This window comes from Saccopteryx bilineata, chromosome 3, assembly GCF_036850765.1.
Source record: "Saccopteryx bilineata isolate mSacBil1 chromosome 3, mSacBil1_pri_phased_curated, whole genome shotgun sequence".
NCBI lineage: Eukaryota > Metazoa > Chordata > Mammalia > Chiroptera > Emballonuridae > Saccopteryx > Saccopteryx bilineata.
In genome coordinates, this window is record NC_089492.1 from 256,973,320 (window position 1) to 256,998,802 (window position 25,483).

At 41.9% G+C, this 25,483-nt stretch overlaps 1 protein-coding gene across 1 annotated transcript in view; it reads left to right on the plus strand.

The window, feature by feature from the left end:
• Nucleotides 1-10,784: 10,784 nt before the first annotated feature.
• Nucleotides 10,785-25,483, plus strand: part of ZSWIM5 (zinc finger SWIM-type containing 5) — a 192,553-nt gene continuing 177,854 nt past the window's right edge. The window contains exon 1 of the mRNA XM_066269323.1: nucleotides 10,785-11,515. Coding sequence (XP_066125420.1) covers nucleotides 10,930-11,515 — 586 coding nt within the window. The 5' untranslated portion in view covers nucleotides 10,785-10,929. The remainder of the gene's footprint in view (nucleotides 11,516-25,483) is intronic.

The following is a 25,483-nucleotide window of genomic DNA, read 5'->3' on the forward strand; positions in this document are numbered from 1 at the left end:
TTCGATTCCTGGCCAGGGCACACAGGAGAGGCGCCCATCTGGTTCTCCACCCCTCCCCCTCTCCTTCCTCTCCGTCTCTCTATTCCCCTCCTGCAGCCAAGGCTCCATTGGAGCAAAGTTGGCCCAGGCGCTGAGGATGGCTCTGTGGCCTCTGCCTCAGGCACTAGAATGGCTCTGATTGTGGCAGAGCAACGCCCCAAGATGGGCAGAGCATCGCCCCCTGGTGGGCGTGCAGGGTGGATCCTGGTCGGGCGCATGCGGGAGTCTGTCTGACTGCCTCCCCCATTTCCAACTTCAGAGAAATACAAAAAAAAAAAAAAAAAGCCACAAATTCCAAAGATTCCACCACCATTGCCAACTTTAAGAAGAAAGACTGATTATAGTAGCTATAGTGACGGTTACTTTTCTCTCATTGCAAGAAAGATCCTACTGAGGATCAACCAACTTAAATGCAAAATGATTAGGGATAGCAGTTACATTGGTAGTCCAAAGCAGGAACACAGCTACAGACTCTACAGGGGCTTTTGGCTGAATGATCAGAGGAAAAATAAAGAGCCTGACCGGCTGGTGGCAAAGTCAATAGAGCATCAGCCCAGGAAGCTGAAGACCCAGGTTGGAAGCCCCAAGGTTGCCGGCTTGAGCGCATGCTCACCAGCTTGAGTGTGGGGTCACCGGCTTGATGGTGGGATCATAGACATGACCCCATGGTTGCTGACTTGAGCCCAAGATTGCTGGCTTGAGCAAGGGGTCACAAGCTCGGCTGGAGCCTCCTGATCAAGGCACATATGAGAAAGCAATCAATGAACAACTAATGTGCTGCAACTATGAGTTGATACTTCTCATCTCTCTTTCCTTCTTGTCTGTTTGTCCCCCTCTCTCTCTCTTTCTTAAAAAAAAGAATAAAGAAATTTGAGATCTAAATTATTTGGTTCATAATCATACATGCCGAAGGGAAGAGATAAGAAACAGCAAGAAGAAGCTAGAATCCTTTTCCTGCACAAAAGATTCTGGATTTTTGCTTTTGATATGATCTCTCCTTTCTTTCTTTTTCATCCCTGAGATCTCTCCTTGACCTGCATTCTGTTTTCACTTGATGGACAGATTCTCAGGCTGCCCTCACAGCAAACAGAGCTCTCACTATAACATAGATAACAAAGATATTTGAGGAAGCAATGACATTACAAGCCTATGAACTTGAAGTGAAGAGGTGAAAACTTGGTATAGTACTTTTTGAATGATGTTGATTCTCATCTTAGAGGCCTCCTGGGTTGGTTTCTAAACAACAGTCCCTAATATAGCACTATTCAAATTGCAGTGGAATCTTATTTTATTATTACTCTTTTTTCTTAGAGAGAGAGGAAGAAAAATCAATTCGTTGTTCCACTTATTATGCATTTATTGGTTGATTTTGGTATGTGCCTTGACTGGGGATCAAACCTACAACCTTAGTGTATTAGGATGATGCTCTAACCAACTGGGCTCCTTGGCCAGGGCCTGCAGTGGAATTTTAAATCACAATGTGGTTGAAATTGTGTAAGTGTTGCTGCAAAGCAGAGTAAATTAAAGTTAACTATATTCTTTGAGGTATCAAAACCATATTTTTCACAGCATGTTTTAGAAGCAGTATATTGTGATTAAGGGCTAAGGTTTGGAGTCAGACATATGGTTTTGAATTTAATTTTGTGTGATCTTGGGCAGGTCAACAGACTCTTCACACCTTAGTTTTCTCATCTGAATAGCTGAAATGTTGTTGAACCCACAGGGTTAATAAAGTTGATTGACGAGATAATATAGTGAATGATTAGTATACTGTGGGGCACATAGAAAGTGCTCAAAATTAGAGACCTCTATGTAGTGCTGTGTCTCTACCAGGAAGAAGACATAGGTCCCAAAACCAAGGAATAGAAATAGGAGTGGCACCACTTATCAATCCCAATGACCTCTGAGGAATTTTGTGCTTCCTGTCTCCACAATACTAGGTTCGGCAGAGCTAAAGGTTCTGGTCCGTTATACCACAAATTACAGCTCCTACCAGAGACTGTGCACTGAGAGTAGCAGGTGAGAAGAGGATCCACCATACTGGCAGGAATCATTGACCCATTAGCAGAAGGAGGTAGTGTTCCTTTTACACAGTGGGTCAGGGAGGAACACACATAGAACCCAAGAGATCCACTTGAGTACTTCCTGGTACCCTCTTATCCCACTGTAACTGTGAACAGACATGTGAAACAATCCTGGCCTGAGACAGGTATGGATACTAAGGGCTCAGAACTCTAAGAACTGAAGGTCACACCAAGCAAGCTTGAAGACTTGCCTGCCGTGTGCTAGCTGAGGTTAAGAGGAATTCAGAATAGATAGTGGAGGAAGAAGAAGAGGAATACTAGTCATGGCCCCAAGACCAATGGTAGCAATGAGGGCCCTAGTTCACCCCACCAACCTTCCATTTCTTAGGTTCCCCTCAGAAGTAATGGAGAAGTAAATCTGTGAAGTACAAGGGTAAACTGTGGTATCCATAAAAATGCTCTTCTCAGATCTCTGGCTGTGGGGAACATACTTTATTGACCATCTCAAAAGTTGTGCTCTAAAATCCATTACTGCATTCACCCAGAGGCCACAGGTTGCTCCTCTGACCAAGTACAGAAGGGGGTGCTAAGGCAGGCCTTTTCCTGGGAGATGCAGGACTCCTCTGAAGGGTGACTTTGGTTTTGCCTAAATTTTTTAGAACTGCACTGCAGTCGAAGACTCTTTCTTCTATTCAACCTTCTTTCCTTTATCTGTGTTGAGGTCTGATGGCTCTCATAGTCTTCCCTAGATCCCAGCTCCTGCTCCATGTTCCCAGTCAAACATAACCTCTAATAAATCTCTTGGCCGTCTAGTCTTTCTTGACTAACACACTTCCCAAATGTCTATCAAAGAGAGATGGGGTAAACAGCATTTAGTACATTTATATAATGGAATACTACTCAGGATTAAAATAAAACAAATGACTGATACATGTAAATAACATAGATGACTCTTAAAAACATGCTTAGTGAAAAAAGCTAGACATAAAAAAAATCCATACTATATGAGTCCATTTAAATGAATAATGTGCATCTCTGGGGAAATGGATATTGATTAGAAAGAGGTACAAGGGAACTTTCTGGAATGACAGAAATGTTCTGAATTTTAATGTGTGTGGTGGCCTCATGAATGTGTACATATGTAAAAAATCATTAAGTTGTACACTTAAGATTTGGGCATTTTAATGCATGTAAATTATACCTCAATAAAGAAAAAATAATAAAGGAGATTTATTGGCTCATGTAACTAGTTGTTGATAGGCATAGAGGGCTTCAAGTTGGTTTCATTCAGCTGTTCAAAAATGCTATCAGAAATCTAGTTATTTTATATTTTTTCTATATGCCTTCTGATGTGTCAGCTTCAACTCAAGCCAGGCTTACCTTTATATTCGTAATATGTTGCCAACAATCTCTTTTTCTGTATCAGAGCACTAAGAGAAAGCTTCTATAAGCTCTCTTAAAAAGAGTAAGGATATTTCTTTCCTGAAAGTTGCTAGCAAGTCACAAATCTTATTGGCCTAATGGGTTATACTCATTCCTGAACCAGTCCCTATGGCCAGGGAAATGCCATATACTGATTGACTTACACCTGCCTATTCCTGAATGAATCACTTTAGAATGATGTATGGGGTTATTCCAATTGATTAGACAAGTTGGGGCTTACCCTTGGAGATAAATGCCTCTAATTTTATGGCTGTTCTCTACTATAAGAAATATGGCAGAGATGGATAATAGGTCCAATTAACTCAATATTGTTTTAATCATGGTTTTTCTTTTTCAAATATCTTGCCCTAACCCCATTTCATTCAGTATTTAATATATACCCAATTAAAGTTAACATTATCAGCTAGCTACATTTTAGAAGCCAAAGCTATCTTCTACATTTTGAAGTGGAAACCAGAATAAATTCCACTGTTAAATAAATAATTTTAGGTTGCATACAGTTTGCTTGCCAGATGATGCCTGAATCCTCATCTCTGGGTCTCACTCTATCCCTCATCCTCATCTTATCACTAATTTTTGTTCCATTCCTGGGGGGGGGGGGCTGAGGATGTTTCACAAATATAATTTTAGAGATTTGTTTTCAAGGTTGGCTGAAAATTTCCTGACATCAAAAGAGGTGTTGTAAACTGTCATGTAATCTTCCTGGTCATTGATTTTGGAATTCATATTTTCACGCTTGACATTGCAATGCTGTAAAAGAAGTACCGTTTGACTACCACAGTCTCTTTGAAATGGGTCAATTCTCTCATCAGAGGAAAGAGATCAGAGTAATACAGGCCTAGAGACACTGCCCATATGGTCCCTTGGTGAGAATTAGAGAAAGGCACCCAAATACGATCCTTTAGGTGTAAGGTTGGGCAAATGAAGTGCAGGTTGGATTCCAGCCTCTCTGCCCCTATGTCTGGATGTTCTATGCCCTCTAGGACTTTACCACTTCCTTCTCACATGTTGCCCCAGGTTCTATCCTTTGCTTCTAGGCTTATTCTCTTCCCCATTGATCCTGCATATTTCTGTCTGATTAATTTTCTTAAAATACTGTATTTTATCATGTTATTTTGCTCAAAACAGCTTCCTTTTGCCAACCTAAGAGAATTCAGATTCCTTAAGTTAGAGTGTTAAAGCTTTTCACAATGTCTCTCAAGTCTTCTTTACAGTCTTTTCCTGTTACTTCTCGCCACAATCTTTGTGTTCCAATTAACCTTGAGTACTTGCTGTTCCCAACCACATTTTACATATTCCCAGAAGTCTTATATAGTATGTCCTACCATCTGTGTTTATATATTTATATGTTTATTTGTTTAATGTTTGTTTCCTAAACTGGATTATAAGCTCCCCACTGTATGTTGACTTTAATATTTAAAGCATTAGAACAATTACATGAACGTCAACAAACCAGTATTATTTTAATCTGAACAAATGTTTAGGCTAATCTTGAAAAGAGTTGGCAGATGTCAACAACGACCTCACAACCCACAGTATTTACTGCACACAAGCCACATATTAACAAGGCCTTACTTGGGTCTCATTATTATTCTGCTTGTTCTTATCACAAGTCACCACTGCTTTTCCTTTTCCTTCTCATCTTTCTTCCTTTTCTTTGCCTTCCTCTTGTTCTTGCCCTCTTTTTTCCCTCCCTCTTTCTTTAACTTTTATTATTTGACTATAGCCAATGGAATGGTTCTCATGCTTCACTGAGAAATCTAACTGCCAATTCCCTTTATTACTCAATCTCATAGCCCATTTCCGGCCAAATTTGAGTCTTTGTCCAGGAGAAAATATATGGTTACTTTGATTCTATCAAAATCCTTTGGCTCCTGGGTGATACAACTATAGTATTGAAAGGACATGTCACTGGACTTAGAATTCAACAACATAGACTGGAGTTCTGGTTCTGATACTCATTTTCTAGTGACCTTGATTAAAGCCACAACTCTTCTGAGCCTTTCTTCATAGGTAAAAATGGGGAAAAAGGTGCTAGTCAATTAGGGATGTATAGTAGAGTGACTAAGCAGCATTTAGGGACCAAATGAAATTAGTATTCTTGGTCAGCGCAATTCAGTGAATTTTCTTTAGCAATGCTTTATTTCCTAGCTGGAAACTGTAAAGCACTGCATTGTTTTTTTTTTTTTTTTTTTTTTTGTATTTTTCTGAAACTGGAAACGGGGAGAGACAGCCAGACAGACTCCCGCATGCGCCCGTCCGGGATCCACTCGGCACGCCCAACAGGGGCGACGCTCCGCCCAACAGGGGGCGATGCTCTGCCACGATCAGAGCCACTCCAGCGCCCAGGGCAGAGGCCAAGGAGCCATCCCCAGCGCCCGGACCATCCCCGCTCCAATGGAGCCCCGGCTGTGGGAGGGGAAGAGAGAGACAGAGAGGAAGGGGGGGGGTGTTGAAGCAAATGGGCGCTTCTCCTATGTGCCCCGGCAGGGAATCGAACCCGGGTCCCCCACACGCCAGGCCGACGCTCTACTGCTGAGCCAACCGGCCAGAGCCGCACTGCATTGCTTTTTAAGTATCATTATTATTAGATGCCCTTGCCTCCTTACTTCTTGCAGGTTTCTCTGTGTCAATTTCTAGTCCCAGTTTAGGCCCATTTATGTTTTTTCCCCTGTTCTTTTTTTTTTTAATTTACGAGATATTTTTTAAAATTTATTATTAATTTTAATGGGGTGACATTGATAAATCAGAGTACATATGTTCAGAGAAAACATCTCCAGGTCATTTTGACATTTGATTATGTTGCATACCCATCACCCAAAGTCAAATTGTCTTTCGTCACCTTCTATCTGGTTTTCTTTGTGCCCCTCCCCTCTCCTCCCCCCCTTTTTCCTCCATTCTTTTTTTTATTTTTTTATTTTATTTTATTTTTTTACAGGGACAGAGAGAGAGAGTCAGATAGAGGGATAGATAGGGACAGACAGATAGGAACACAGATGAGAAGCATCAATCATTAGTTTTTCGTTGCGACACCGTAGTTGTTCATTGATTGCTTTCTCATATGTGCCATGACCGCGGGCCTTCAGCAGACTGAGTAACCCCTCGCTCGAGCCAGTGACCTTGGGTCCATGCTAGTGAGCTTTTTTGCTCAAGCCAGATGAGCCCATGCTCAAGCTGGCTATCCTGGGGTATCGAACCTGGGTCCTTCCGCATCCCAGTCCAATGCTCTATCCACTGCGCCACCGCCTGGTCAGGCTTTTCCTCCATCCTTAATGCTCAGAGTATCTTAAACAATCTAGTATCCTTCACTATGTTTAACTTATAATGCCTCACAGTTTATTTGTTTCTTTAAAAATGGCAAATATAGGCCCTGGCCGGTTGGCTCAGCGGTAGAGCATCGGCCTAGCGTGCGGAGGACCCGGGTTCGATTCCCGGCCAGGGCACATAGGAGAAGCGCCCATTTGCTTCTCCACCCCTCCGCCGCACCTTCCTCTCTGTCTCTCTCTTCCCCTCCCGCAGCCAAGGCTCCATTGGAGCAAAGATGGCCCGGGCGCTGGGGATGGCTCTGTGGCCTCTGCCCCAGGCGCTAGAGTGGCTCTGGTCGCAACATGGCGACACCCAGAAGGGTCACAACATGGCGACGCCCAGGATGGGCAGAGCATCGCCCCCTGGTGGGCAGAGCGTCGCCCCCTGGTGGGTGTACCGGGTGGATCCCGGTCGGGCGCATGCGGGAGTCTGTCTGACTGTCTCTCCCTGTTTCCAGCTTCAGAAAAATGCAAAAAAAAAAAAAAAAAAAAAAAAAGTAAAAAAAAAAAATAAAAAAAAAAATAAAAATGGCAAATATACCAGAAAACACAAAGTGTAGATTCATAGTCTATCAAAAAAAAAATCACCCTGCTACTGTGAGTACAAGGTAGATATTAATAAATATTCATTATATCAGTTTTTAGTATGAATAGGGTAGAAGTACTTTATTCAGGAAAATATTTTATGGGTGTTTTTTTTTTTTTTTTAATTAAAAAATATATTTTTAGCCTGACCAGGTGGTGGCGCAGTGGATAGAGTGTCGAACAGGGAAGCAGAGGACCCAGGTTCAAAACCCTGAGGTCATTACCTTGAGTGCGAGCTCATCCAGCTTGAGCACAGGGTTGCTGGTTTGAGTGTGGGATCATGGACATGACCCCATGGTTGCTGGCTTGAGCAAGGGGTCACTCGCTCTGCTGTAGCCCCCCACCTCCCGCACCCCCATCAAGGTACATTTGAGAAAGCAATCAATGAACAACTAAGGTGACACAACAAAGAATTGATGCTTCTCATCTCTTTCCCTTCCTGTCTGTTTGTTCCTATCTGTCCCTCTTTCTGTCTCTGTCTCTGTCCATATATATATATATATATATATATACACACACACACACACACACACACACACACACACACACACACATATTTAAATTTATTGTGTTGACATGGTTTCAAGTGTTCCACTCAATATAACAATATAACACCCTGTACACATTGCATTGTGCCCCCTATGCCCCATGCAAAGTCTCTTTCCAGCCCCATTTCACCCCCTTAGGTCCCCATCTGCCTACCTCCACCCACCCTTTCCCTTTGGCTGTTGCTACTCTGTTATCTGTATCTATGTGTTATGTATATATAATTTTGGCTAATCCCTTCACCTTCTTTGATCCCGTCCCCTCTTCACCCTTTCCTCTGACAACTATCCATCTGTTTCCTGTGACCCTGCTTGTTTCTATTTTGTTCTTCAGTTTATTGTGTTCATTAGATTCCACATATAAGTGAGATCATATGGTATTTGTCTTTCTCTTCCTGGTTTATTTCACTTAGCATAATAATCTCCAGGTCCATCCATGCTGTCTCAAAAGGTAAGATTTCTTTCTTTTTTATGGCTGTGTAATATTCCATTATGTAAATGTACCAGTTTTTTTTTTTTATCCACTTGTCCACTGAGGGACACTAGCACTGTTTCCAAATCTTGGCTATTGCAAACAAGGCTGCAATGAACGTTGCATATCTTCTCTTGAATTAGTGTTTTGGGATTCTTAGGATAAATTCCTAGATTCAGGGAAATATTTGTTTTTCCTACTGTGATCTGAATTGAGGCCACTAAAAACTTACAAGCAAAGTATTAGAATAGGTACCTAACAGGTTTCTGTGTGTGTGTGTGTGTGTGTGTGTGTGTGTGTGTGTGTGACAGAGACAAAGAGAGACAGAGAGAGGGACAGATAGAGAGGGAGAGACATGAGGAGCATCAATTCTTCATTGCAGCACCTTAGTTGTTTATTGATTGCTTTCTCACAGACCGAGTGACCCTTGTTCTAGTGAGCAACCTGGGGCTCAAGCTGGTGAGCCTTACTCAAACCAGATGAGCCGGCGCTCAAGCTGGCGACCTCAGGGTTTCGAACCTGGGTCCTCTGCGTCCCAGTCCTTTGCTCTATCCACTGCGCCACTGCTTGGTCAGGCCTAAGAGGTTTCTGTATCTCCTATTTCTCCCCTTTATAATAGGTTCTCCACATCACAGCCAGATCATTCATTTATTCATTCATGAAATATTTATAAAGGATTTATTATGTGCTAAGTACAAAGCACAGATTAATTTGGGCAAAGATATGAAAAAGTTATATTCAGTGTTACAATGCTATCTAGATGTCTAACAATTTTCACTGTGTTGGTTACCCATTGCCCATATCATATATTCAACTTTAAATTCCTTAACATGTTATTTAAGATTATCAATAATTTGGCTTTAGAAGACCCTCTGATCTTTATTTACCACTCTTTATAACCAGATTTATTTTTATTTTTTTAACCAGATTTATTTTTAACAATTTCATGAAAATGTTTTGTTTTTCAGCTTTTGGGTTTTTGCTGAAGTTGTTCAACCCAATTAAAATTCCCTCCTTAAGCTTTTGACCTATTTGAGTCCTACTCATGCTCCAAGATCTAGAGGAAGTAGTTTTCTCTCATAATTTCTACTCAAAGTGATCTTTCTTTTAATTCTCAAAGTAATTACTGTTCCTTCAAGTCACTTGACAATCCTCTGAAGCTATTGCTTATTTTTGTATTATTCTAGTCTGTTATTTAGCTTTTCATATGTTTCATCTTAATCTTGCCAACAAGGTGTTAAACTACCAAAGGTGAGATTGTTTCTTATTTAATGGTGTTTAAAATATCTAGTAATCACTAGGTCACAAAATAAATGAGGATAACAAAATATTTAGATCTTTTAAAAAAGATTCGTAAAGAAGACCCATATAAATGAAGACATATAGTTTATTTATGAAGACTCAATTATAAAGGTATTAGTTGCCCCTCAATTAATCTATAAATTTAATGTAATTTCAAGAAAAGTCCTTGCAGGGCAGAGAATAAATTATAGTGAAGAAAATAGACTAAAAAAAAAAAAGAGATCCTCACTCTGATAAAATTTATAATCAGTTGGGCAGTCTGACATTACACAAATACACAAAAATATGTGTGCAACTTGTTACAAATAACAGGAAGGTGTAAAAGGCTGAGTCGAATAAGGAAAAACCCCCGAAAGACTTAATTTAGATTAGGGACAGGGGATCAGAGAATGCTATAAAAAATCAGGCAAACTGTTCGTTTCCTAGGCTGTAAGCTGCTGAACCCTCCAGAGCCCTAGGAGGGTGCAGCGCTATGGAAGTTGAGATCTCGGCGCCCCACTGTCCAGTCAGGGGCTGCTGCGTCTCTGCTCGACTCTGCAGGCGACTGCCGACTGTATTCTACATCGCTGTGGCGCGGGGGAAGTTTTCATTTGAACTTTCCGATTTTTCCCTAGTCTCCTTCTAACACCTTTCTGCCAGATCTTCCGCTCGGCTGTGACAGCCTCCGGTTCCTAACCACAGGAACCTGATTTTGAGTTTTCTTTCTCCCTGTGCCCGCAAGCCAGAACTTCGGGAAGGCGGCTCCACGGATGGCTGGCGGCTCGGCCATTTCACTTGGCTAGACAGTGCACCCCTCTCTGCCCGGGCGGCAGGTGGGCTGAAGGCATGCGAACTGGCAAGGGTGCCCGGCGCTCCTCGCCCCTAAGTGGCCGTGGGCCTCACGCCAGCGCTCGGCGCGCGTTCCGGGCCGTCTGCGCCTGGCGCACGCCGCCGCCCTGCGCTCGCCCCCGCCCCTTCTCGCGCTCGCGGCGGCCCGGACAGCGCGCGCCGCCTCACGCTAGTCTCCGGCCAACCCCGTCGGCCTCCGCGGCGCGTGCACCGGACCGGCCCAGGAACCCCACTCTGGCCGGCCGGCCCGCAGGCTTGCTCGCCCCGCCCCCCGCCCCGGCTTCGCAGCTGGGCGCTTGCGCGGGGCGCGTGGCCGTGGCCGGGGTCTCCGCCGCAGTCGGTGCCGCCGCGGCCGCCTCAGTCAGTCAGTCAGTCAGTCCCCAGCAATGGCGGAAGGAGGTGAGCGAGAGGAGCAGTTCTCGCCGCCGCCAGTCTCTCCGGCCAAGCGCCTGTGCTCGTGGCCCAGCCCGCGGGCTCACCACCCCCGCGGTTCGCCCGAGGCGGCCAGCGGCGGGGTGGGGGGTGTCGGCGGTAGCTGCTTGCCCGCCGGGGCCCGCCCCCACCTGCAGCCCGAGTCCTTGCTGGACTGCGCCGCCAAGACGGTGGCGGAAAAGTGGGCGTACGAGCGGGTGGAGGAGCGCTTCGAGCGGATCCCGGAGCCCGTGCAGCGCCGCATCGTCTACTGGTCCTTCCCGCGGAATGAGCGGGAGATCTGCATGTACTCCAGCTTCCAGTACCGGGGCGGCCCCGGCGCCGGCGCGGCTGGCTGCGCCGCCGGGACTTCGCTGGCCGAGGAGGGTTCGTCACCTCCCCCCGGGGCCGCCGCTCCGGCCGGCTCCGCCCCCGGGACCGCCACGGCGGGGGCGACCCCCGGGCTGGGCGCTGGGGCCGCGGCGGCCGGCGAGGGGCTGCCGTTCCGCCGGGGCATCCGTCTGCTGGACAGCGGCTCCGTGGAGAATGTGCTGCAAGTCGGTAGGTGCTCGCCCGGCTCTGCTCTGGTCCCTGGCCTCTTCTTCCGCAGGTGCCTCCTCTCTGCCGGAGCGGTGGCCGATACCCCGGCTTCCTGCCCAACTCCAGTTTCCCTGCCCAAGGACAAACTACCCACGTAAAAACTTTTCTCAACGTTTCGTTCAGGTCTGCTGCTGCTCTTTCCCCACTGGTCCTCTCCGAGCCCCATTACATTTTGTTTGAAAAGCGAATAGGGCTCTGTTTTACTTTTCATTCTACACCTACACTAAAGGCAAATGCCTTTTTGGATGTAATAATTTCGGGAATGTGTTTTTCTAATTTAAGTTTAGAGAGAAAAGAATTGTTAGTGAATCTGGAGCAAGCTAGCCTTAATAGGGAATGTTTGAGGGACAGGCTGTCAAAGGCAGTCTATAGCCTTAGCAGATTGAAGCTGGTGTAATTAACTTTAAAATTGGAAAAAAAAAAATCAACAAAATAGCGCATTTCAGGCAGTTTAAATTTTTTTGCTTTAATATTTTTTTTCTCCTGGACCAGTGATACTTGGGAATCTGGGCTGCGGACTTAACAATAACCGAAGATGGAAATGTGACAGCTTCGCTTCTCTACACCCCCAACCCAAGGAATAAAAGCTATACAGTCTGGAGTGGGGGTGGGGTCTGTCTTCTTGTCACACTGGGGTAAATCAAAAGCTGGTTACATTCGGCTTTTCAAATGCTTCTAATTTAAGAAGTCTTCATATTTGCTTTTTGTTTTATCTTTTTTATTGTGGGAAAATAAAAAATGATTTCTTTTTCTTTTACTCCTCCAGACCTTCTAATCAGTTTGTTAATCTTGTTAAATATACAAATCAGTAGTTCTGATTTGTGGAATGGTTAGGGAGGAAGGGGGAAAAATGACATTGTTTAACATTGACTTGCTATGTGGAAAATTAAAGCATTGTTGTTTTTTATTATAGCATTTTGGAAGTGCATGTTATCTTCATGCATTCTATTGTACATTATATGCTCGTATTTACTGAAAAAAATACTGATTTTTGAAAGGAGTTGGAGAGAGGTTATTTTTAGAATTAAGAACAGGAACACACACACTCTGCAAACATCTAGTTTTCTTCTCCCCAGGTAAAGCTAATGTATTTGATTTATTTTTCCCTTTAAAGATTAGTACATTGTGGTGTCTCATATAAAGTAATCTATTTCTAGTTATTGAGACTTAGTTAATCCTGTGTTTCTTTTTAAAACAACAGTAGAATACAATTTGTTTTGCAGATGTGAAATGTAAATTTATCTAAATCTATCCTCTGTCAGAATACGAGTGGATTGAGTTTTATTTGAAAAAGGCTAGTCTTTTGTGTATTTGTGTGTTTTTGAAAGAATGAATTGAATAATCGGATAATTAAGATGTACAGCTTTAATGCAAATACCAAAAACATGAAAATGAATATAGTCATTTCTCTGTTAGTCTGTAAACTTTATTCTTTGTATAAGCAAAGATCAGTTAACTTTTAAGGTTATTTTGTAGTATTTTAAATTGAAAAGTGCCAATTTAAGTGTAGCTCTATAGTAAGAGATGGGTTTGAAAGAATTTTCAAACTTGAGGTGGCAAATGAGGGAGAGGAAAGGTTTTAAAGAGGTGTATATTTTGAAAGTGATGATAGGGTCAGGTTCCAAATGAAATCAGATTTTGTGGGTGGTCAGGTCATGTTTCCATCAGGTACTTTTATTATAGAAGAGTTAGCATGCTTATTGGGGGTGATGAACTTTTGTATGATAGTTTCGGAGACTGAAGAAAAGACATAAGGTTCTCATTTTGGATTTCATAGATGAAGGTAGGTAGGAGAATGAATTAATCACTTTTAGGTATGTAATGCTATTTGAGTTGTATAATCTTTATTCTGTCAATTTATGCTAGTGAGTGAGGAAGAAAAGGATATGCCATTCTGTATCATTATGAATTCTGTATCTGGCATGAACCACCACCGTTTTTTTTTTTGGTTGTTGTTGTTTTGATTGATTTTAGAGAGAGGAGGAGGGGAGTGGGGGAGGAGCATTCATTTGTTATTCACTTAGTTTTGTGTTTATTAGTCACTTTCTGTATGTACCCTGACCAGAATTGAACCCACAATCTCAGTGTTCCCAGACCACACTCTATCCCACTGAACTAATGGACCAGGGCCATGAACACCTTTTAATATGTAAAATTGAAGACTCATCCCTCACTTCTTATGCTTTGGGACTTAATCTAGAAGCTAGGTTTTATAAAATTATTGCCAAAAGTTAAGTGAGAAAGTAATTTAGAAAGCAACATAATTATCATGTTCTTCAGTTTATATCTTCACTTCAAACTCAATTTAATTACTAAATGGTGCTAATTAAGAATTCTACATTATTTCCTTGCTGTTTCCAAGGCATAGTTACAACCTCAGAATTGGGAAGTAAGTGAAGGCTGATGCTTTGGGAAGGAAGAGAAGAATTTCTCTAACATTTTATTTATTTATTTATTTATTTATTTATTATTTTTATTGAGAGAGACAGAGACAGACAGAAGGGAGAGAGATGAGAAGCATAAACTTGTAGCTGTGGCACACTAGTTGTTCACTGATTACTTTCTCATACATGCCTTGACCTGGGGGCTCCCCCTGAGCCAGTGACCGCGTGCATAAGCCAGTGATTTTGGGCTCAAGCCAGCAACCATGGGGTCATGTTTATGATCCTACACTCAAGCTGTCATCTCTATGCTCAAGCTGGTGAGCCCGCGCTTCAGCTGGTGACCTTGGGTTTTCAAACTTGGGTCCTCAGCATCTCAGACCGACACTCTATCCACTATGCCACTGTCTAGTCAGGCTCTAGCAACATTCTTTTAAAGAAAAGATTCCTTTTAAAGGGGATTTAAGTGAAGGAAACAAAAACACCTTAAAATAAAAATAAATAAGGCCCTGGCTGATTGGCTGTTGGGCAGATAAGTTATTTTTTCTCACTCTTATTGTTAAAGATGGCCACTGCCCTCATGTGGTATAGCTAATTGCCCTTCTTGCTTGGGAAGGGGTTTGGTTATGCTAATGTGTACTGGAGGAGAGGGTTGTCCCACGGAAAAGTTTTAAAAGGAGCTAGGAGGCCATTTTGGGGAGAGTGATCACATTCTTGTAGAGAGGAAGAGCCTATGTTGTAGCAGTGCAGGGAGGCCATGTGGAGGAGGCAGCCAAAATGGTGGAATGGTGAAGGAGAAGCCAGTTTGTGCAAGAGAAAGAGATGGGAGCAGAGGTGAATAAGACTGGTGAGGTGGAAGCCTTTGATTCTAGGAAAACTCTGACGAGTCAGTGGCTTTGGGAGCCCTGAATGGAAAGGGAAGTGTTTTCCTGCTATCTGTTTTTACTTGCTTGCCAAGTGTGAGTCTAGAATAAAGGAAAATGGACCACCAGTTCTTGGCTCCACTGTTTCTTTACGATTTCTCCAAATTAAATGCAAACCTGTGTTGGCCAGGTAGCTGTGATGGTGGCCACGGCTACTGGCCCTACCGTTGGCTCAGTGGTAGAGCATCTGCCCGGCATGTGGAAGTACTAGGTTTGATTCCTGGTCAGTGAACACAGGAGAGCCCCCATCTGCTTTTCCACCCCTCCCCCTCTCCTTCCTCTCTGTCTCTCTCTTCCCCTCCCACAGCCAAGGCTCCATTGGAGAAAAGTTGGCCCGGGTGCTGAGGATGGCTCTATGGCCTCCACCTCAGGCACTAGAATGGCTCCGGCCACAGTGGAGCAACACCCAAGATGGGCAGAGCATCGCCCCCTGGTGGGCAGAGCTTCGCCCCTGGTGGGCGTGCCGGGTGGATCCCGGTGGGGCGCATGCGGGAGTCTGTCTGACTGTCTCTCCCTGTTTCCAGCTTCAGAAAAATGAAAAAAAAAAAACAAAACTTAATGTGGGGAAAATTACTTAATTTATATGTAAGATACTCAGACACAGAAGGCAGTTGCAAACCTTTAAGGGGTAAGTGGTAACATTTTTTAGGGTGGAAACTTACCAGGTTTTAAAATTATATATTTCTTTTAAGCAATGAATTCTCTACCTCTGCCTCCTTACTAGTACATCACACATAACTTTTAGTAAATGTTTGTTGAATAGTGAATGTTAAATATCAGACATGTCAGTGTAATATAACTAAAAAAAAAGAGGAGCTTAATTTTTAATATGAACGTGGTATTAGAAGATATGAAGAAAACTCAGTGCATATAATGAACTGGTAGCATTAAGTGGTATGATTGTTACAGTGCGTGTGTCATTTACGTTGAACATCTGTTTTGTGGGAAGAATAATTTATCAGTTTCTTTAAATGAGAGCTTTAGGTGAATTCTTATTATAAATTTTTTATTTATTGATTAAAAAAATTTTTTTTTACAGGGACAGAGAGAGAGACAGAGAGGGATAGATAGGGACAGACAGACAGGCAAGAACGGAGAGATGAGAAGCATCAGTTACCAGTTTTTCATTGCAACACCTTAGTTGTTCATTGATTGCTTTCTAATATGTGTCTTGACCATGGGCCTTCAGCAGACCAAGTATCCCCTTGCTCAGGCCAGCGACCTTGGGTCCAAGCTGGTGAGCTTTTGCTCAAACCAGATGAGCCCGCACTCAAATTGGTGACCTTGGGGTCTCGAACCTGGGACATCCGCATCCCAGTCCGACGCTCTATCCACTGCACCACCGCCTGGTTAGGCTAGGTGAATTCTTATTAAAGGTGATTTTCTCAAGGATAGAGCTTTACATTTTTTTATTATTTATTTATTTTTAGAGAGAGACAGACAGGAAGGAAGAGATAAAAGAAGCATCAACTTGTAGTTGTGGCACTTTAATTGTTCATTGATTGCTTTCTCATATGTGCCTTGACCAGTGGGCTCCAGCTGAGCCAGTGACCTTTGCTCAAGCCAGCGACCTTGGGTTCAAGCCAGCGACCTTTGGGCTCAAGCCAGCGACCATGGGATCATTGTTTTATGATCCCACACTCAAACCTGCAAACTCGTACTCAAGCTGGTGAGCCCATGCTCAAGCTGGCAACCTCGGGGTTTTGAACCTGGTTCCTCAGCATCCTAGGTAGATGCTCTATCCATTGCACCACCCCCAGGTCAGGCTTCATATATCTCTTTTTATTTTTTTGTTTTTATTATTTAAAAAAGTTTTTAGAGGGATAGAAGAGAAAGAGAGAGATGAAAAGCATCAACTTGTAGTTGTTTCACTTTAGCTTTTATTATTATTATTATTGCTTGCTTTTCTAATGTGCCTTGATGGAGGAAGAGTGGAGGCTCAAACCAAGCCAGTGACCCCTTGCTCAAGCCAGCGAACTTCGGCTTAAGCCAGTGACCTTTGGGCTTAAGACAGTGACCTTTGGGCTTAAGCCAGCAACCTTGGGATCATGTTGATGAACCCGCTCTCAAGTCAGTGACCTTGTGCTCAAGCTGGTGAACTTGCATTCAAGCTGGCAACCTCAGGGCTTCAAACCTGGGACCTCAGTGTCCCAGGTCAGTGCTCTATCCACTGTGTCACCACTGGTCAGGCTAAAACAACAGAAATTTATGTTCTTATGTTCTGGAGGCTAGAAGTCTGAAATCAAAGTATCTTCAGGGTCATGCTACTTCTGAAACCTATAGGGAACCCTTCCTTGCCTCTGTGACATCTGGTGGTTTGCCAGCAGTCTTTGGCATTCCTTGGCATACAACTGCATAACTCCAATCTTTGCTTTTGTTGTCATAGGACAGTGGTCGGCAAACTCATTAGTCAACAGAACCAAATATCAACAGTACAATGATAGAAATTTCTTTTGAGAGCCAAATTTTTTAAACTTAAACTATATAGGTAGGTACATTCCTTATCGAGGTAGCACCTGCACGTGATATTTTGTGGAAGAGCCACAATCAAGGGGCCAAAGAGCTTCATGTGGCTCGTGAGCCGCAGTTTGCCAACCAGGGCCATAGGGCGTTCTTCCTGGGTGTCTCTGTCTTTACATAGCCATTTTATAAGGACAGTAGTGATATAGATTAGGGGCCCACCCTACTCTAGAATGACCTCATTTTAACTAATTTCATATACCACGACCCTATTTCCAAATAAACTCACAGTCTGAAGTATAGCTAGTGCTCGACTTATGACCACGATTGGTTCCGACAGACCAGTCGTAACACGATTTGGTTGTAAGTTGAGTAGGCTATATGTACAGTACTGTGAAATGTTATAAAAATCTTTAAGTCATATTTTATCATAATTTTCTTTCATTATTGTTATATATCAATTTTCTTTGTTCATTTTATGCCATTTGTATCATCTCTACACCATTTTGTTTCTTTTTTTTTTTTTTTTGTATTTTTCTGAAGCTGGAAACAGGGAGAGATAGTCAGACAGACTCCCGCATGCGCCTGACCGGGATCCACCCACCAGGGGGTGACACTCTGCCCACCAGGGGGCAATGCTCTGCCCCTCCAGGGCGTCGCTCTGTTGCGACCAGAGCCACTATAGCGCCTGGGCAGAGGCAAAGGAGCCATCCCCAGCACCCGGGCCATCTTTGCTCTAATGGAGCCTTGACTGCGGGAGGGGAAGAGAGAGACAGAGAGGAAGAAGAGGGGGAGGGGTGGAGAAGCAGATGGGCGCTTCTCCTGTGTGCCCTAGCCGGGAATCGAACCCAGGACTTCTGCACGCCAGGCCGATGCTCTACCACTGAGCCAACCGGCCAGGGCCTGTTTCTTATTTTTACATTCGTCAGGTTTAAGTAAAACACTGCATTACCAGTACAACTGGTTTAATATTTGCAAAGACAATTTCCTCTTGGTAGACATCTTGGGAGGGGTTTGATGAAAAATATCCAAGACACAAAACACAAATTGTTGTACCGAGTTTGGGATAACAGTTGAAATGGTGCATGCGGAGATGGTAGAGCTGCCGGAAGCTGGTCCGCACTGTCGTATGCCCAGCTGGGCAACGCTTGCGCTGCCAGACACGGAGCAGTCGTGGCTAGCGATTTTGGTCATAAAGTCGAATGGTCATAAGTTGCATAGGTAGTAAGTCTATCAGTATTTGTACTGGGGGTTAGGATTTCAACATACCAATTTTTGGGGGAACACAATTCAACTTATAAGAGCTTCTCATATTTGTTTTTGTTGCATAACAGAGCTTCATGTGAATTAAAATTTTTTTTACATTGGATAAAGCTTAAATTTAGAAATTAGCGTATTTATTTAATTAGGTAAGTATTATTTCAATTTAATTCCATTTGTGATTTTTTTAAAAAATGTTTATTAATTTTACAGAGAAAGAGAGACAGAGACAGATACATTGATCTGTTTTTTATATACCCTGACCAGGAATCAAACTGGCAATCTTTGTGTTTTGGGATAGCGGAGCTATCCATCCAGGGCTGCATGATTAATTATTTATTTTTAATACAGATGGAAAATTTTGACAAATAATTAGTTATTTAAAAGTTAAACTTGTTATTCTGGTTTATAATTTTTATAAAAAATGATAACTAAAAAAAATGATAACTGCAATCTAGCACTCACACATGGATGAACAGATTACTGTGGAATTTTTTTCATGCATACCATTTATAACTCATCTTTAGAAATAGGTAACCCTGAAAGCATATGAACCATATTTTACTCTGTTTCTAAACCCCAAGTTATATAGTTTAGGTTTAGGGTTTTTTAAAATATTTTATTTATTGATTTTATAGAGAGAGGAGAGAGATAGGCAGGGGAGTGAGAAGTATCAACTCAGAGCTGCTTCACTTTTGTTGTTCATTGATTGCTTGTAGTATGTGCCTTGATCAGGCAAGCCCAAGGCTTTGAACCAACAACCTCAGCATTCCAGGTCAATACTGTATCTACTGTACCACCAAAGGCCAGGCTAGAATTAAAGTTTTTATTGATAAAGACTATTATCCATTCCAGATTACTTTTATGTGAGTTTTCTACCTTGTGGTTTATTTCTTTCCTAATATAGGGGTCATGCCTTTGGCCACTTTTAGCCTATCATCAAGATAGTTCAGCAAAATCAGCATAACGAAGTGGAACAACTGAGTGGAACAACGAGTTAATGATTCTCTCTCTTTCCTTCTACCTCTCCCTCTCCCTCTCCCTGACCCTCTCCCTCTCCTCATTTCTCTCTCTGTCCCTCTCCCTGTCCCTCTTCCCATCCCTCTCCCTGTCCCTCTTCCCATCCCTCTCCCTGTCCTTCTCTCTGTCCCTCTCCCCGTCCCTCTCCCTGTCTCTCTCCCTGTCCCTTTCCCTCATCCTGCCCCTCTCCTTGTCCATCTCCCACTCTCCTACTCCCTTCTCCTTCGTCCCTCTTTGAAATCATTGTGAAAAAAATTTTAAATCAACTCATTTTAACATTAGTGTTATCACTATATTATTATATGCTAAATTACTCTGATACTTTTATTATAATGTGAAGCCAACTGATTCATTTTTGGTTCTTAATATTGAGAAAAATTTAGTCTCCCTTTTAGAATGTATAATGTGATATGCCCTATGTTTGTGCTCAGTAAATGTTTATTGAATGAATGAGATTTAACTTTTTTATATTTATGTAGTATGAGCATATCTTTTTATTGATTTGTATGTAACTGGAGCCTAGGAGATATACTGGCATTTTGTAATTTCTGGATATTCTGCTTTTTAAAACATTACATAGATTTAAACAGTACCCTTGAAGCTTATTTATTAACTGGTTGATTCATTCATTGAACATTTAGTCACTTGTTTAGTGTAAGGCTTAGTAAATAATTGTTTACTTGTTTTTGGTAGACTTCATTCCAAAATATGTTGTGTTTTCCTACCTTAGTCTATAAATGCAAATTGGACACTAAAGCCTAAGTTTCTAAGACCTACATCTTTGTGTAGGTTGGTTATTAACTGAGTGGGTATTTGACTCTTAAGAGATTCTCTGAAACCTGTTTTTGTGAGATTTTCTATATAGTACATATTTTGGTCATTTGCTTATCTCTCATTATAATGGAGTGATGAATGTGGAATGCAGGGCAGTATAACATTGTTACTTCTTTAAAATAGACAATTGATTCCTGATTGGTGGTGGTGCAGTGGGTAGAGTGTTGAGCTGGGATGCTGAAGTCTCAGGTTTGAAACTCTGAGGTTGCTGGCTTGAATGTGGATTTGCCAGCTTGAGCACGGGGTGACAGGCTTGAATGTGGTATCATCGACATGATCCCATGGTTGCTGGCTTGAGATCAGAGGTTGCTGGCTTGAACAGGAGGTCACTGGCTCAGCTGGAGACCCCCCCCCCCCGTCAAGGCATATATGAGAAGCAATCAATGAATCAATGAACAAATAAAGTGCCTCAGTTGATGCTTCTCATCTCTCTCCCTTTCTCATTCTCTTTGCTAACCACCCCCCCAAATAGACTATTGCTGACCAGTGGTGGTGCATTGAATGTTGGCCCATGACACTGAGGGCCCCAGTTTGAAATCCCAAGGTCACTGACTAGAGCACTGTCTCGACTTAAGTGCAGGCTTGCCAGCTTGAGCTCAGGCTTCCCAACTTGTGCATGGGGTCACTGGCTTGAGTTCAGGATCATTGACATGATCCCAAGATTGCTGGCTTGAGCCTAAGGTCACTGGCTTGGCTTGAGGACCCCTGGTCAAGGCATGTATGAGAAGCCATCAAAAACAACTAACATGAAGCAACGAGGAATTGATGCTTTTCTTGTCTTTCCTTTTCCCCCTTTCTGTCTCTAAAAAAAAAGGATTAAGTCAAAAGATAAAGTACCCTTCTTTCTAGGGATTTTCTTGCCTTAAGAACAGTTGTTTGTTTATGCCTGACCAGGTGCTGGTGCAGTGAATAGAGCATCGCACTGGGATGTGGAGGACCCAGATTCAAAACCCCGAGGTTGCCAGCTCGAGCATGGGCTTATCTGGTTTGAGCAAGGCTCACCAGCTTGAGCCCAAGGTCACTGGCTTGAGCAAGGGGTCACTCTGTCTGCTGTAGCAATCAGTGAACAACTAAGGAGCCACAACAAAGAATTGATGCTTCTCATCTTTCTCCCTTCCTGTCTGTCTGTCCTCATCTGTCTCTGTCTGTCCCTCTCTCTATCTGACTCTGTCACCAAAAACAAACAAACAAAAACAGTTGTTTGTGGCCCTGGCCTGTTGTCTCTGTGGTAGAATGTCGGCCTGGCATGTGGATATCCTGGGTTTGATTCATGGTCAGGGCACACAGGAGAAGTGACCATCTGCTTCTCCACCTCTGCCCCTCTCCCTTCTCTCTCTATCTCTCTTCCCCTCATGCAGCCATGACTTGGTGGAAACAAGTTGGCCCTGGGTGGTGAGGATGGCTCCATGGCCTTGCCTCAGGCACTAAAATAGCTCTGTGGCCAAGCAGCAGAACAACAGCCTCAGATGGACAGAACATTGTCCCGTAGGGGGCTTGCCAGGTGAATTCTGGTTGGGGCATGTGTGGAGTCTGTCTTTCTATCTCCCCACTTCTCACTTAAGAAAAATAAAAAAAAACCCAAAACAGTTGTTTGTATACTTATCATGTAGTGTGAAGGGAAATGCAAATTAAAACTCAATAAATAGGCCTTGGCTAGTTGGCTCAGTGGTAGAGCGTTGGCTGGTATGTGGATGTCCCAGGTTCGATTCCTGGTCAGGGCACATAGGAGAAACGACCATCTGCTTTTCCATCCCTCTTCCTCCCTCTTCTCTCTCTCTCTCTTCTCCACCCACAGCCATGGTTCAATTGGTTTGAGCACATTGGCCCTGGGCAATGAAGATGGATTCATGGAGCCTTCCCATCAGGTGCTAAAAATAGGTCAGTTGGGAGCATGTCCCCAGGTGGGCAGAGCATCGGCTCCAGATGGGGGATGCAACCAGGTTGCATCCTGGTTGGGATGCATTGTGTGAGTTTGTCTCTCTGTCTCCCTTCCTCTCACTTTGAAAAGAAGAAGAAAAAAAAAACTCAATAAGTTGAGTGGCTAAAAATAAAAGACAGATAGTACCAAGTGTTAGCAAGGATGTGAAACACCTAGCACTTTATTACCTTGCTGGTGGGACTGCAAAATCATACAGCAGCCACTTTGGAAAACAATTGTTTATAAAGTTAACCATACACTGAATCATAAGATTCAGTAACTCTATTCCTAGGTATTTAGAGAAAAGAAAATGTGTTCATATAAACACTTGTAAGAGCAGCTTTATTCAGAGTAGTTTTTTTAAAAAAAATTTTTTTAAGACTTCATTCATTTTAGTGAGAGAAGAGAGAGAGAGGAAGAAGAGAGAGAGAGAAAGGGGGAGGGAGGAGCAGGAAGCATCAACTCCCATATGTGCCTTGACCAGGCAAGCCCAGGATTTCAAACTGGTGACCTTAGCATTCCAGGTTGACACTTTACTCACTGCGTCACCACAGATCAGGCTTATTTAGACTAGTTCTAAACTGGAAACAACCCAAATGCCTATCAAATGGATGAATAGATAAGAAATTGTTTTGTAGCCATACAATGGAATATAAAGCAATTTAAAGAACAAACTATTGATCATTTAGCAACATGGATGAATCTCAAAAGTATTATGTTAAAAAAAACAACAAAGCCGCACAAAAAAGGAGTACAAAACAATTCCATATATATGAAAGTTTAGAAAGCCCAAAGCTGTAGTGCCAGAAAGTAGATCAGGGTTTGGTAGAGGAGAGGGAAGTAGGTCATGAGAAACTTTTTTAGCTGATAGAAATATTCTATATTATGATTATGGTAGTGATTTCACAACTGTATTCATTTGTCAAAACTTACTGAATTGTACTCATAAAATTGGTAAATTTTACTGAATATAAATTAAATTCAAAAATTTGATTTTAAAGGAAGGAATAGTAGGTTTCAATCTTGGTTTCACCTTAAAGTCGCCTGGGGAAATTTTTAAAAAGACCATGCCCAGGACTCACCTCAAATGAATTAAATTAGAATGTTAAGACTGGGACCGAACTTCAGAATTTTGAATGTTTTAAATTTTATTGATTTTAGAGACAGAGGAAGGGAGGGAGAGAGAGAGAGAGAGAGAGAGAGGAACATCAATCTGTTCCTGTATATGTCCTGACTGGCGATCAAACTGGCAACCTCTACCTGTCAGGATGATGCTCTAACCAACAGCTATCTGGCCAGGGCTGAACTTCAGAATTTTAGAAAAGTTTCTAGGTAGTTTTATGTGCAGCCAAGTTTGAAAAACACTGCTGTAGAAAAATAATCACCTTTATCATCAACATTTTAAAACTTAGTGTCTGCAATCAAAGAATTATGAAATATTTGTTACACAGATGCTATAATGTCATGTCAACTTTCTTTTCTACTTCAGTGTATTCTTTTTTACCTATCTTTAGGTTTATTAATGGATCTCAGGAAAATTATTCTTTTCCACTTAAATCATGTCTGTGATTAGGAAAGGTCTTATACACAAGTATGTAAATTCTTTGCTTTGTCACAATCAAAATACACTTGTATAAATGTGATACCAACATATTTTCTTCATGTTTACTCATTCATTCATTTGTAAAACGTAAATTTAATATTTGGATGTATTGTGAAAATTAGAACATAATTTCTGTATTTAAGGAGTGTACATGCTAGTATAGGAGATACATAAAAATAGCATTTAACACCATATTTTGTAATAATGGACGTAGTTACTTTGGAGACAGAGTAGGAAGAGATTAACTGGAGAAATGGTGACAGCTGGATATATTGTTCTGTTTTCATGTAATTATAAATATTAAAATATGTCTAATATTTAAAAAGATTGAAGACACTATTTTATTGCTTACAAGTTAACCCTTTATGAAATTTCTTCTGTGTTGACATGTCTATGCCCTATAATACTCTAGTCTAGATCTTAGTTGGTTGAAAGGACTACTGTTGGCAGGCAGGAGTATGACAAAAATATTACCATCAGATATTTTTACTTTTTTCTCAGAATAAGTGTTTTTACAGATTTGTCTTTAGAATAGCTTTATTATCTCTTATAATGCTTTTGAAAATTATTGCTTCTTTTGATATAGATATATGATAGAGCTAATCAGCAAAATATTATAGATTTTGCCTATTCAGTCATTATCTTGTGGTCTATAAGCAACAGGGAAATGTTATATCTTTGAAAGCCTTGGCGATATTTATATAATTTTTTCCGTATCTGTTCATTATTTTATTGATTGGAAGCCGATGGCATTAATATATTCAGGAAAAAACAGTCTAGTTTTATTTTGCTGAGATCTCTCAACACCTGACAAATAGACATGACTGGCAAGCATCATCAACATACATTGATGTTAACAATATAAAATATTTCTCCATGTTATGGTTCCCTATGGTGAAAAATAATCTTGCTAATCTTTTCTCTCACTTAATATTTTATTATTGTACTCTTTACTATCATATATATTTTCATATATCTACCATTTTTATTATCACTAATATAATATAGTATAATATAATCACATACATGCAAGTACTGTGCAACAGGTAGTCTCAGAATTCTGGTTCCTCAGTATGTCTCAGTTTCCTCAATTGTAAATTGACAGAATAATGGTACCAATGGTAATTACTTACTTTTTTTTTAATTTTGAGAAAAAGAGAGGGTAAGAGAAGTGAGAATCATCAACTCGTAGTTGCTTTCACTGTAGTTGTACGTTGAGCTTCTCATATCTGCCTTGAATGGAGCTGTGCCAGTGTTCCTTTGGTCAAGCCAGAAACCTTGGGCTTTTCATGCCAGTAACCTTTTGAGCTCAAGCTAATGAGCTTTGGGATCATGTGGATGGTTTCTCCGATTCAAGCCAGCAGGCTTGGGTTTTTGAACCAGTGACCTCAGTGTTCTGAGTTGACACTTGATCTCACTGTGCCACCACTGGTCAGGCACCAAAGGTAGTTTTGAGAATAAATTATTGTCAAATATTTAGGACAGTGCCTAGCATTTGTTAGGTACTATGTAAATATTTTCTATTATTGT